The sequence below is a fragment of the Leucoraja erinacea genome, chromosome 3 (genome assembly GCF_028641065.1).
Source record: "Leucoraja erinacea ecotype New England chromosome 3, Leri_hhj_1, whole genome shotgun sequence".
Classification (NCBI taxonomy): Eukaryota; Metazoa; Chordata; class Chondrichthyes; order Rajiformes; family Rajidae; genus Leucoraja; species Leucoraja erinaceus.
Window position 1 is genome coordinate 13,174,278 of NC_073379.1, and position 14,347 is coordinate 13,188,624.

Sequence of the window (14,347 nt, forward strand, 5' to 3'; positions counted from 1 at the left end):
GGTCTCCTAATTTGAGGAAGGACATCCTTGTGATTGAGGCAGTGCAGCGTAGGTTCACGAGATTGATCCCTGGGATGGCGGGACTGTCATATGAGGAAAGATTGAAAAGACTAGGTTTGTATTCACTGGAGTTAAGAAGGATGAGGGGGTTTATTATTGAAACATATAAAATTATAAAAGGACTGGACAAGCTACATGCAGGAAAAATGTTCCCAATGTTGGGTGAGTCCAGAACCAGGGGCCACAGTCTTAGAATAAAGGGGAGTCCATATAAGACTGAGGTGAGAAAAAACTTTTTCACCCAGAGAGTTGTGAATTTGTGGAATTCCTTGCCACAGAGGGCAGTGGAGGCCAAATCACTGGATGGATTTAAGAGTTAGATAGAGCTCTAGGGGCTAGTGGAGTCAAGGGATATGGGGAGAAGGCAGGTACGGGTTATTAATAGGGGACGATCAGTCATGATCAGCCATGATCACAATGCTGGCTCGAAGGGCCGAATGGCCTCCTCCTACACCTATTTTCTATGTCTAGAATCGAGGCTGTACAGTTTAGTTTATTGTCACGTGTACCGAGGTACAGTGAAAAGCTTTTGTTGCGCGCTGACCAGTCAGCAGAAAGACAATACATGATTACAATCGAGCCATTCACAAATGTACTGATACATGATAAGGGAATAACGTTTGGTGCAAGGTAAAGCTAGTAAAGTCTGATGAAAGTCTGAGGGTAACCAATAAGGTAGATAGTAGTTCAGGTCTGCTCTCTGGTTGTGGTAGGATGGTTCAGTTGCCTGATAACAGCTGGGAAGAAACTGTCCTTGAATCTGGTTGTGTGCGTTTTCACACTTCTATACCTTTCGCCCGATAGGAGAGGGGAGAAGAGGGAGTGGCCAGGATGCGACTCATCCTTGATTATGCTGCTGGCCTTGCCGAGGCAGCGGGAGGTATAAATGGAGTCAATGGAAGGGTTGGTTTGTGTGATTGGCTGAACTGCATCGCCAATTCGCTGCAGGTGAGGGTGTAGGGGAGATTTCTCAGAACAATACCCGGTTGTAATATTTTGTGGGATGGCTGGGGATATTGGGATTGTTCTCCTTGAGAATAGATGTGCTCAAAATGTGATGAGCTTTAACGGAGTAATGTTAAAGTTGCAATTTATTGGCAGGAAGGTTTACTGGACGGCATGGTGGCGCAGCGGTAGAGTTGCTGCCTGACAGCGCCAGAGACCTGGGTTTGATCCTGACTACAGGTGCTGTCTGTACGGAGATTTATGTTCTCTGTGTGACCATGTGGGTTTTCTCCGGGTGCTCCGGTTTCCTTCCACATTCCAAAATTTGTAGGTCAATTGGCTTCTGTAAATTGTTCGTAGGTAAGGTGTAGGATAGAACTAGGTGATAGCACGGGGTGATCGTTGTTCTAAGTGAATTGCCCGACATGAAAGAATAGTGAAGCTAGTTGCCATGGCAACTTCCAAAATAGAGATTTCGGTATCTAGTGGAGAGGAAACAGTTGTTGGGCCGTGGGGAAGGAGCAGTGGAGGTGAACTAATTGGACAGACTTTTAAAAGAACTGGTATCGGCACATCTGCTAAGCTCAGACGATTCTGAGATGCTTTTTCTCCCCCAACTATGTTTTGCACTTCTATCAAAAAAAATCAGCTGTTCCCTCGCTCTCGTCTCCCGTTCCATCCCTTCTGCCTTTGTCGTTTTAATTTCTCCTTTTATGCTGAGTGATGTGTGGGTTCTGTTCTCGTTTATGTTTTAACCATCTTTCATCTCATTTTCTCAAAGAGATTGCTGTTGTGTGCATCATTGTTGATCCCAAAGCTGTGCCTGTTTGCCAATCAGTATGACAACCATGGTAGTTGTATCTCCAAGCTGGATATCTGTATTGTGTGATGTTAATGTCCACCTATCCTTCTTTAGATGGAAGACCAGTAGCTAGTGTCAACCTACTATTTGGGTTTCATACAGTACAGGTCCAACACTTTTTTTTCTTTTTACCGGCGCTCTTGTTTCCTGAGCATTTCTGGATTCTGAAGATTCTGAGTTCAATGTTTTAGCTGAGAGGAGGTTTTCCCTCGTATTACTGAAAGCTCCCCTGAATGCACAAGGATGTCACATCCCGGTATTGTGCAGCAGTCCTCCTTCTGCTGGGACCTCATTCCAGACCCGTCAAGCCTGAGTCAGTGCTACCATGACTAATGTGCTTCAATACTATACGATAGGACTTTATTTATCCCAGGAGGGAAAGTGATCTGCCGACAATCATAAAAACAAAAGGTACATGAAACATGAAATTAAAGTGACAAGTGGAAAGGATTGTGGATGTGCGAAGATTTGGGATGGGTGGTGGGGAGGGCGAAGGGAAGTCGGTCTCCCACGACAGAGGAGAAGTTGTACCGTTTGATAGCCACAGGGAAGAAGGATCTCCTGTGGCGTTCTGTTCTGCATCTTGGTGGAACCAGTCTGTTGCTGAAGGAATGTGGAGTGGAGGTTGTGGGATAAACTCTGCATTCTATAAATCACCAAGGCGGGATGCTGCTGTATGATGGCAAGGTCGAACATTTATAATTTTCTTTTGGAACTTGTGTCTTTAGTCTCCTCTGTAAGAGCAGTAGGTGGCACAGTTGATTGGATTTGGATAAGTAACAAATTAATTTAGTATAGAGACAGTTTTTGGGGCGGCGCAGTGGTAGAGCTGCTACCTTATAGCATCAGAGACCCGGGTTTGATCCTGACTACTGGTGCTGTCTGTATGGAGTTTCTACTTCCTCCTGTGACCACATGGGTTTGCTCCAGATTCCTCCCGCGCTCCAACCACTTGCAGGTTTGTAGGTTAATTGGCTTTGGTAAAATTGTAAATTGTCCTTGCTGTGTAGGATGGTGTTATTTTACGGGGTGATCGCTGACCAGCGCGGACTCGATGGGCCCAAGGGGCTTTTTCTGCGTTGTATCTCTAAAGCCCAAAGATACAGCATGGAAACGGGCCTTTCAGCTCACCAAGTGTACGCTGACCAGCGATGTCTGTTCACACTTTTTCTATGTTATCTCACTTTCTCATCCGCTCCCTACACACTAGGGGCAATTTACCGAGGCCAATGAACCTACAAACCCCGCACGTCTTTAGAGTGTGGGAGGAAACCAACACGGTCACAGGGCAAACATGTAAACTCCGCACAGACAGCACCCGAGGTCAGGATTGAACCTGGGTCTCTGGGGTTGCGAGGTAGCAGCTCTACCAGCTGGGCCACCATGCTGCCCTATTTATGAGTTTTGACGTGACAGTATCTTTGTATCTATGGTCTAGCATATCTGATCTGTTTGGATAGCATGCAAAACAAAGCCTTTTGCTAATACCTCAGTACAGGTGACAATAATTAATCACAACCATTATTATCATTTTACTCTATAGGAAGCAAGTGTCAAGCCTTCCTGACTCGGTGCTACCGGCTGCCTGTCCTGGACACCATCTTTGTGAGGAAGAAGCACCGTGGGAAGGGATATGGTCTGCAGATGCTGGAAGATTTTGTTGACTGTTTCACAGAGGAAGCATTGGGTTTGAGATATCCACTCTCGCCATCTATGTATGCAGGTAAAAAATATATCAAATCCCGTAGAAAGTTGTATTTTTGACAATTGATACAATAGCATCATTAGGATACTCTGTTTGAAAGGTTCTGGTGAGTTTAATATATAAAACTGAAACAAACATTGAGTCTGAAGAAGGGTCTCGACCCGAAATGTCACCCATTCCTCTATCTATGGAAACAATTGTTATTTTATTAAGATATAGCAAGCGCCTAATGGAAATTGAGCGAAAACTTGATAGCTCATAGCTGCTCTTTTAAGGCAAACTTTAGTTTTAGAGATACAGTATAGAAACAGGCCCTTTGACCCATCAAGAGAGTGCTGACCAGTATGCTAGTTCTATTCTATTCCAGAACAAGGGGTCACAGTTTAAGGATAAGAGGGAAGTCTTTTAGGACCGAGATGAGAAAATCATTTTTTACACAGAGAGTGGTGAGTCTGTTGAATTCTCTGCCACAGAAGGTAGTTGAGGCCAGTTCATTGGCTATATTTAAGAGGGAGTTAGATGTGGCCCTTGTGGCTAAAGGGATCAGGGGGTATGGAGAGAAGGCAGGTACAGGATACTGAGTTGGATGATCAGCCATGATCATAGTGAATGGCAGCGCAGGCTCGAAGGGCCGAATGGCCGACTCCTGCACCTAATTTCTATGTTTCTATCCTACACACTAGGGACAATTTTACAGAAATTAATTAACCTACAAACCTGTACGTCTTTGGAAAGTGGAAGGCAATCCTGAGCGCCCGGAGAAACCCCAAGTGGCGACAGGGAGAACATACAAACTCCCTACAGACAGCTCATGTAATCAGGATCCAACCCGGGTCTCTGGCACTGTTAAGGCAGCTTCTCTCCCACAGTACTTTCTTAAACATATCTTTGGATTACTCAACCCATTTTACCAAGGATATTCACAATTGGTATTGGTTTAGAAACAGAAAAATAGAAAATGAATGCACCCGAGTGAAGGAAATGGGTGCATGCCAACATCATAGAAGCATAGAAAGAAATTAGGTGCAGGAGTAGGCCATTCGCCCTTCGAGCCTGCACCACCATTCAATATGATCATGGCTGATCATCCAACTCAGTATCCCGTACCTGCCTGCCCCTGATCCCCTTAGCCACAAGGGCCACATCTAACTCCCTCTTAAATATAGCCAATGAGCTGGCCTCGACTACCCTCTGTGGCAGAGAGTTCCAGAGATTCACCACTCTGTGTGAAAAAAGTTCTCATCTCGGTTTTAAAGGATTTCCCCCTTATCCTTAAGCTGTGACCCCTTGTCCTGGACTTCCATAACATCGGGAACAATCTTCCTGCATCTAGCCTGTCCAACCCCTTAAGAATTTTGTAAGTTTCTATAAGATCCCCTCTCAATCTCCTAAATTCTAGAGAGTATAAATCCTTTCCCAAAATCTCCTAGAAACATAGAAACATAGAAAATAGATGCAGGAGTAGGCCATTTGGCTCTTTGAGCCAGCTCCGCCATTCAATATGATCATGGCTGATCATCCAAAATCAGTACCCCGTTCCTGCCTTCTCCCCATATCATTTGACTCCGTTAGCCCTAAGAGCTATATCTCTAGACTTGGATGAAGTTTTACAGAGGCGAGCAAGATTGAGACGCGGCTGAATTTTAATGGTTGGATGAACTTTAAGTTTGAGGCATTGAGGGATCTGGCCTCGTGATTAATTTCATTTGTCTTTTTACTATTTATTTAGTTCAATAACCTGTGAGCTTTATTTGGACAAAGTGACTGATTAAACATAAAAAGCTCCTCAGTCTAAACTCGTTGTGTTTCCAAGTTTTTCATGGGTTCTTTTCATTTCTTTAGTCTGCCAGAAGTATCTGAACAATTATCCTGATGATCGCAACCTTCTTTGGGAAGTTGAAGGCGTCGGACACCCCTTCCAGCGAAATCTAATTGCTGACAGGCTTCTGGCACAGATATCACCTGTAGAAGGTAATGCAGGAAGACTGACAGAGTCCTCGCCTCATGTAGAGTCAGAAGAAAGGCTCTTCGCTTCATCTTGGCCATGCTGACCAATATGCACTGTCTAACTTAGCCCCATTTGCCTGTGTTTGGCTCAAGTTTTCCCTTTCATGTACCCGTCCAAGTGTCTTTTTAAATGTTGTTTATAGTATCTTTCTCAACTACCTGCTCCGGCAGCTCGTTTCATAGCGAAAGGATTTGAGTTTAGGAGCAAGGGCGTCCTACGGCAGTTGTACAAGGCCCTGATGAGACCACACCTGGAGTATTTTGTGCAGTTTTGGTCTCCTAATTTGAAGAAGGGCATTATTGCTATTGAGGGAATGTATCGTAGGTTCACCAGGTTAATTCCCGGGATGGCGGGACTGACATATGATGAAAGAATGGGTCGACTGGGCTTATGTTGACTGGAATTTAGAAGGATGAGAGGGGAGCTTATAGAAACATATACAATTCTTAAAAGATTGGACAAGCTAGATGCAGGAAAAATGTTCCCGATGTTGGGGGAGTCCAGTTTAAGAATAAGGGGTAGGCCATTTAGAACTGAGATGAGGAAAAAACGTTTACAACCAGAGAGTTGTGAATCTGTGGAATTCTCTGCCACAAAAGGTAGTGGAGGCCAATTCACTGGATGTTTTCAAGAGAGAGCTAGATATAGCTCTTGGGGCTAATTGAATCAATATAAGGGGAAAAAGCAGAAGCAGGTTTTAGATGATCAGCCATGATCATATACAGATTCAGAATGGCGGTGCTGGATCGAAGGGCCGAATAGCCTACTCCTGCACCTATATTTCTATGTTTCAATGTACCCGCCACCCTGAGTGAAATATCTCCTCTCTCCATCAATCCAAACTCTAAAGATCCTGTCCCTACACATTTTGACAGCTATTTGTTATTTTTAAACAGTTTTGACATCTCAGCTTGATAGGACTTTGATTAGGCCGCATCTGGTGTAATGTGTGCAGTTTTGGTCACCCCATTACAGTAAGGTTGTGGAGACTATATTCAGATTCAATTTTAATTGTCATTGTCAGTGTACAGTACAGAGACAACGAAATGCATTTAGACAACGAAATAGAGCGGGCACTTACCAGAATGCTGCCTGAATCAGAGGGTATTAGTTACAAAGTGATAGACACAAATGCTGGAGTAACTCAGCGGGACAGGCAGCATCTCTGGAGAAAAGGAATGGGAGACGTTTCAGGTCCAGATCCTTTGGATCTGAAGAAGGGTCACGACCCGAAATGTTATCCATTCCTTCTCTCCAGAGATGCTGCCTGTCCCACTGAGTGACTCCAGCATTTTGTGTCTATCTTCGGTGTAAACCAGCATCTGCAGTTCCTTTCTACACAGCTACAAGGAGACGTTGGACAATCTTGAATGTTTTTGCTCAGGTACTTTGGGCGCAGAGGGAGGGAGCTGATAGATGTATTTAAAATTGTGAGGGATAGATAGGGTAGACATTTGCAACGTTTTACGCAAGGTGGGATTGGCAAAGACTAGAGGACAGGGGTTTAAGCTGAAGAGGTAAAGTTTAAGGAAGATGCACAATAGAGGCTTTTGAATAGGCACATGGATATGGATTACATGCAGGCAGGCGAGATGAGTTTAATTTGCCATCATGTTCAGCATGGACATTGTGGGATGAAGGGCCTGGTGCTCTGCTATAATATTCTCTCTATTTGTCACGTATTAGTTTATCACCTCCAAGATTACATTCTGTTGTCTATGGATGTTCATGTCAGAACTGATTTGCAGGAAGAGCCTGCAGGCTTGTACTGAATTCTGAGACTTGTTTTCTTTGAGGCATTGTAGCCCTAATCCCTGGAAGGAGATTTGTTTTCCCCATTGTGTCAAGTACTATTAATTGTTAGTTTAGTTCTTTTGCTTGCAAAGGGTTAGAAGACATCTGTTTGTTCAAATCTGAATGTCATAATCTATCTTTGTGGATGTTGGTTTATGATGAATTGGGATGACTCTAGAATGTGTGACTGCTAAGGCAGTTGGTGTTTATTGCAAGATGAAGCAGATTTTGAGAGTATCAGTGAAGTTGAGTTAATTTGTTTAGAGATAGGAATATAGAAAATAGACGCAGGAGTAGGTCATTCCATGGCTGATCATCCAAAATCAATACCCTGTTCCTGCTTTCTCCCCATATCCCTTGACTCCGTTAGCCCTAAGAATCTAATGCCCCACTTAGGAAACCTGAACGGAAACCTCTGGAGACTTTGCGCTCCACCCAAGGTTTCCGTGCGGTTCCCGGGGGTTTTTGTCAGTCTCCCTAATGGTCGAAAGTGGTTTCTGCTTCTTCTATGTTCTGGCGATTATTTAAAAAAATTAAAAACTGGCCTCGACTAAAAATAGGTTGCCGTTTTAAAAATCGGTAATTGTTTAGTCGAAGCCGGTTGCGATGCTAGTTGTAGGTGGTTGCCGGAGGTTGCAGGTAGTACCTGCAATGGCATTACTCTCTCTTGAAATCATCTAGTGAATTGGCCCCACTGTGGCAGAGAATTCCACAGATTCACAACTTTTTGGGTGAGAAAGGTTTCCCTCATCTCAGTTGGAATATACAGTTACATGGAGATTGACACTCCGGCCCACCAAGTCCATGCTAACCACTGATCACCCATTCACATTAGTTGTATATTATCCTCGTTTCTCATCCACTCCCTACACACAAGGGGCAATTTACAGTGGTACATTTACCCATCAACCCGCACGTCTCCAGGAGGTCTTGGGGAGAACGTGCAAACTCCACACAGTGAGCACCCAAGGTCGGGATGGAACCTGGGTCTCTGATGCTGTGAGACGTCAGCTCCTGCCGCTGGGCTGCCCTCAATAGCTTATAATTTCTCACTTTTTCCACTGTTTGTTGTATTTCTAATGTTTAGCAAAATCCTATTATAAAGTGGGTGCACTTTTATGCTCTTTCTCTAGAAAGGAGTAGCTACATTTAATTATCCTGCATGAAAGAAGAGCTAATTGAATCATTTCCCCAGGGCAATCATGATCCAATCACGCCTTCAAGTCATTGGGTTGAAGCAATCAGAAGAAGGGCCCTGACCTGAAACACCACCTATCATTGTTCTACGGAGATAGTGCCTGACCTTTTGATTTACTCTGGCATTTTTTTTAAATTGTAAACTAGCAACTGCAATTCTTTGTGTCTACATTCAAACCATTTGCTTTGGTTTAGTTTAGAGATACAGCATGGAAACCCTGACCCACTGGGGCCACACTGACCATTGATCACCTGCTTCCACCTTCTCATCCACATCCTGCATGCCAGGGCCAATTTCTAGAGGCCAATTAATCTACAAACCTTCATGTATTTGGAATGTGGGAGGATACTTGAGTACCAGTATAAAACTCACATGGTCACTGAGAGAGCGTACACTACCAGAAGTCAGGATCAAACCTGGGTCTCTGGTATTGTGAGGCACCAGCTCTACCAGCTACACCACTGTGGTGCGCCTTTAATAGTTAATAATGGAAGGAGCACAAAATGCAGTTGTCTGCTGGCAATCACTGCTCCATTGGGAGCTCGGCAACACAACTATAATAAGGTGCCCCAAACAAAGACAGCGCTGGAGTGACTCAGCCGGTTGGGTAACATCTCCGGAGAACATTGAGAGGTTGTGAACCCTCCTTCAGTATGAAACGTCAAAACAGGACAACCTGAAACATCACCTATCCATGTTTTCCAGAGGTACTACCTGACCTGCTGAGTTACTGCAGCACTTTGTGTCCTTTTTATTTTGTAAACCAGCATCTGCAGTTCCTTGTGTCTCATTAATAGAAACATAGAAACATGGAAAATAGGTGCAGGAGGAGGCCATTCGGCCCTTCGAGCCAGCACATTCCACGCCAGCCATTCATTGTGATCATGGCTGATCAATAACCTATCAATAACCCGTGCCTGCCTTCTCCCCATATCCCTTGATTCCACTAGCCCCTAGAGCTCTATCTAACTCTCTCTTAAATCCATCCAGTGATTTGGCCTCCACTGCCCTCTGTGGCAGGGAATTCCATAAATTCACAACTCTCTGGGTGAAAAAGTTTTTTCTCACCTCAATCTTAAATGACCTCCCCTTTATTCTAAGACTGTGGCCCCTGGTTCTGGACTCGCCCAACATTGGGAACATTTTTCCTGCATCTAGCTTGTCCAGTCCTTTTATAATTTTATATGTTTCTATAAGATACCCCCTCATCCTTCTAAACTCCAGTGAATCCAAGTCTAGTCTTTTCAATCTTTCCTCATATGACAGTCCGGCCATCCCAGGGATCAATCTCATGAACCTACGCTGCGCTGCCTCAATCACAAGGATGTCCTTCCTCAAATTAGGAGACCAAAACTGTACACAATACTCCAGATGTGGTCTCACCAGAGCCCTATACAACTGCAGAAGAAAGGCTCTGGTGAGACCACATAATAAGTTGCCGAAGTGTATTTTCTATAACAGGTAATACAACTTTTAAAAGACATTTGGACAGATACATTGATAAAAAGATTTTATAGGAACATGGGCCAAATGCGGGGGACTAGTTTGATGGGGGCATGGGAAAATTGGGCCGATGGGATGTTTCCCTGCTGTATAACTCTCTAACTCTCGTTAGCCATGAACAGACTTGCTGTGGCATTCGCTACTTTGCAATAATGACGACACATCAAAAATTGTTTGTACATTAATTCTGGGTGTCCTAGAAGGTGCGATACAAATGCCTGCCTTTACTTTGCTTTTCCCACCAACATGAATTTATAAAGGAAAATACTGCCACAAAAGCTATAATGTGCATCATGGTCGATATGGGCAAGTTGGGCCTAGAGGCCTGTTACCTTGCTGTAAGACTCCAAGTCTGTTTTCTGTTGCATAATTGACTTGCTCTTATCTATGTGGCCAACTGGTACGTGTGTGTTTCTCTCGAGGTACGGATATCTCCCAGGAGGATGAACAGGGAAGTGTGGGAGGAGAGTCTTCATCTCTGGTCCTGACGGAGACTGAAAGTGGAAGCCAGCTGCCTGGCCACGTGAAGAAGCAGCTGAACCTGACAGAATTGCCTGTAGGTTCCCATTGATTTGTTTCCTTTTGTTCAGTGAGGGGCTGGTGGGGGGGGGGGGGAGAGAGTCTAAAATGATGGCAATCCAGAGAGTTATTGCTGTCATGTGTGTCAACAAATGAAGTTTAGTTTAGTTTTCAAAATACAGTGTGGAAACAGGCCCTTCGGCCCACCAAGCCCACACTGACCAGCGATCCCCGTGCACCAACACTATCCTACACACACTAGGGATGGCGGGACTGTCATATGCTGAGAGAATGGAGCGGCTGGGCCTACATACTCTGGAGTTCAGAAGGATGAGAAGGAATCTTATATAAGATTATTAAGGGTTTGGATACGCTAGAGGCAGGAAACATGTTCCCGATGTTGGGGGAGTCCAGAACCAGGGGCCAACATAGCGGAGTCAGGGGATATGGGGAGAAGGCAGGGACGGAGTATTGATTGGGGATGATCAGCCATAATCACATTGAATGGCGGTGCTGGCTCAAAGGGCCGAATGGCCTTCTCCTGCACCAATTGTTTAGCCACAAGGGCCACATCTAACTCCCTCTTAAATATAGCCAATGAACTGGCCTCAACTACCTTCTGTGGGAGAGAATTCTAGAGATTCACCACTCTCTGTGTGAAAAAGGTTTTCATCATCTCGGTCCTAAAATATTTCCCCTTTATCCTTAAACTGTGACCCCTTGTTCTGGACTTCCCCAACATCGGGAACAATCTTCCTGCATCTAGCCTGTCCAACCCCTTAAGAATTTTGTAAGTTTGGGTTTTTGTTTTGTGTTCTGGTGAGAGGGTACATAAACCAGAAGGAAAGACTAAGTGACGCTAATCAGGCTATTTTATAAAAAAAAAATAAAAACATTTGACACGGAAATATTGTTCTTTCAGGCCGAGTCGAACGCTAACCAAGAATTGCCGAGTGTCTCTACGATCCTTTCAGAAGGTGAGTTAACGGATAGGTCCACGTTCAAAGTTACATCACTAATGCTGGATGCTGCTCTCTTGATAGAAACCAGAATAAAATTTACACCCATGGCTTTCAAAACTACTTTCTGTTATACCACTGTGGCACAGCGGTAGAGTTGCTGCCTTGCCTTACAGCGCTTGCAGCGCCGGAGACCTGGGTTCGATCCCGATTACGGGTGCTGTCTGTACGGAGTTTGTACGTTCTCCCCGTGACCGCGTGGGTTTTTTCCGAGATCTTCAGTTTCCTCCCACACTCCATAGATGTACAGATTTGAAGGTTAATTGGCTTGGTGTATGTGTACTTGTCCCTAGTGTGTGTAGGATAATGTTAGTGTGCGGGGATCGCTGGTCAGCTGATCGCTGTGGAATCGGTGGGCCGAAGGGTCTGTTTCCACGCTGTATCTCTAAACTAAACTAAACCCCATTAGTTTTGTTCCATGTGGCACTGTGGAATTAATTGCCACAGACCGCTGGTCTGGTAAATATATCTGGTCAATCTTATTTAATGTAGAACCAAATGAGTACGGTTTAGAAGGTTGTCTCACATTGCATGGGGTTAGAATGACCAGTGGTATTGTTCATGGGGAGTGAAGACAAAATGCTGTACTTTGATAGTGGGATTGATGTGGAAAGAGAACGGTGGTCAAAACAGATGAGGAGAGGCAGATGGTTGAACAAGGGCCATCGATGAAAAGACAGAAGAGTCTGAAGCAGGGTCTCAAGCCTAAACATCGCCTGGCCAGGTTCTGAGATGCTGCCCAGCACCCTGGGTCATCTTAAAGTGGAAGGAGATGCTTCTTGATTTGAAGAAGGCTCTCGAGCCGAAACATCACCCATTCCGTCTCTTCAGAGATGCTGCCTGTCCCGCTGAGTTACTCTAGCATTTTGTGTCTATCTTCAGAGGTGCTTCTAACCTGATAAGGTCAGGAGAGAGGAATCAGATGAACTGAGGTGGAAGATGGGATTGAAATGTTAACCCATTGGTATTGTGTGGGGATGTTTGAAGGATCTAATGATTTTTGGGTCGCCTTATGTTTTAGATATTAGGCGTAGGAGCAGAATTAGGCCATTCAGCTCATCGCATGGCCATTAATCCATTTGTTGAGGGGAAAGGGATTGGAATCCATGGACTAGAAGATTCAGATGATTGCTCGAAACATTCAATAAAAATAGAACATTATTTTAGTGTGGTTAATGAATGGATAGGGAATGCTGAGCATTATACATTGTGATGGTTTCATGGTATGATAAATCGTGCTAGTGATATATATTTTAAAGTAACCACAAGGACGAGATTGTTTGGAACATTATAAAATATACATGGCACTTGCCAGTGTGCAGCAGAGCGCAGTTCATCATCTAGGCTGATGCTTGCGTAATAGCAAGTGTTGAGAAGTTTTGGTACACAAAAAAAAGTTTGTAAGTTATGGAGGCAGAAATAAGCTATTCTGCCCATTGAGACTACTCTGCAATTTAAATCATGGCTGATCTGTCTTTCACTTTCAACCCCTTTCACGTGCCATCTCCCCATAAGCCTTGACAACCAACTATTACGAGCGCCCAATGACTTTACCTCCACAGCCGTCTGTGTCAATTAATTCCACAGATTCACCACACTCGGACTAAAAAAAATTACTCCTCGTGTCCTTTCTAAAGGTACATCCTTCAAGTCTGAGGCTATGCCCTCTGGTTCTAGACTTTTCCACTAGTGGAAACATTTTCTCTAAATCCACTCTATCCAGGCCTTTCACTATTCGGTAAGTTTCAACGCGGGTTCCCCTCATCCTTCTAAACTCCAGCGAATACAGACCACTGCCGTCAAATGCTGAACGTCCTTCCTCTAGTATGGGGCCCAAAATTACTTACGATACTCCAAATGTGGTCTGACAGTTGCCTTATAGAGCCGCAGCATTACATCCCTGTTTACATATTCTACTATTCTCGAAATAAATGCTAAGACTGTGTTTAACTTCCTTACTACTGTTTTGACTTGCAAATTAACCTTGCAAACATACACCTTGGATTTTTGAATTCTCCCCCCATTTAGAAAATGGTCCATGTCTTTATTCCTACTACCAAAACCCATGCCCCCACATTTTGCTCTACTGTATTACATCTGCACCCAAGGGAAGGATTGGCAATCAAATTTTTAGTTTAGAGATACAGCACGGAAACAGGCCCTTCGGCCCACCAGGTCCATGCCGCCCAGCACATTAATACTAACCTACACCCACTAGGGGCAATGTTTACATTTACCATGCCAATTAACCTACAAACCTGAGTATTTTATCTTGCATTTGCTATTACAGCCCCACCTACAGGCAAATCTGTTTTAATGATACATTTTCTCATTGCAATGCTCAAAAGTGATGTTCTACAAATTAATTTTGATAATTTCTGGATTTTCTTTGTCATAAATATTCAAGTGAATTGCTTGGGTTTTTTTTTCCTCCCAGCATTCCAGGGTCCTTTTCCCCAATCCTCTCGTTCCCTCGTGGCCTGCTTAATCTCATCCCAACATTAAAACAGGGATCTGCAGATGCTGGTTTACACAGCGACACAAGGTGCTGGAGTAACACAGTAGGTCGAGGAGCATTCTTTGGAGAACACAAATGGGTGACTTTTTTAATCGGGACCCTTCTTCAGACCCCTCTCCCCACCACTTTTCCAGCTTTCACCCCATGCTACAATCAGTGAAGAAGGGGCCCCACCTGAAACATGGCCTATCCATGTCCTTCATAGAAGCTGCATGA

At 44.3% G+C, this 14,347-nt stretch overlaps 1 protein-coding gene across 2 annotated transcripts in view; it reads left to right on the top strand.

Annotated features, from left to right (window-relative positions):
* LOC129695303 (soluble lamin-associated protein of 75 kDa-like) overlaps positions 1 to 14,347 on the top strand; it is an 83,960-nt gene that overhangs the window by 55,333 nt on the left and 14,280 nt on the right. For both annotated transcript variants that reach the window (XM_055632126.1, XM_055632125.1), the window contains exons 6-9: positions 3,411 to 3,590; positions 5,415 to 5,543; positions 10,498 to 10,631; positions 11,517 to 11,571. In XM_055632126.1, the coding sequence (XP_055488101.1) occupies positions 3,411 to 3,590; positions 5,415 to 5,543; positions 10,498 to 10,631; positions 11,517 to 11,571 (498 nt within the window). The remainder of the gene's footprint in view (positions 1 to 3,410; positions 3,591 to 5,414; positions 5,544 to 10,497; positions 10,632 to 11,516; positions 11,572 to 14,347) is intronic.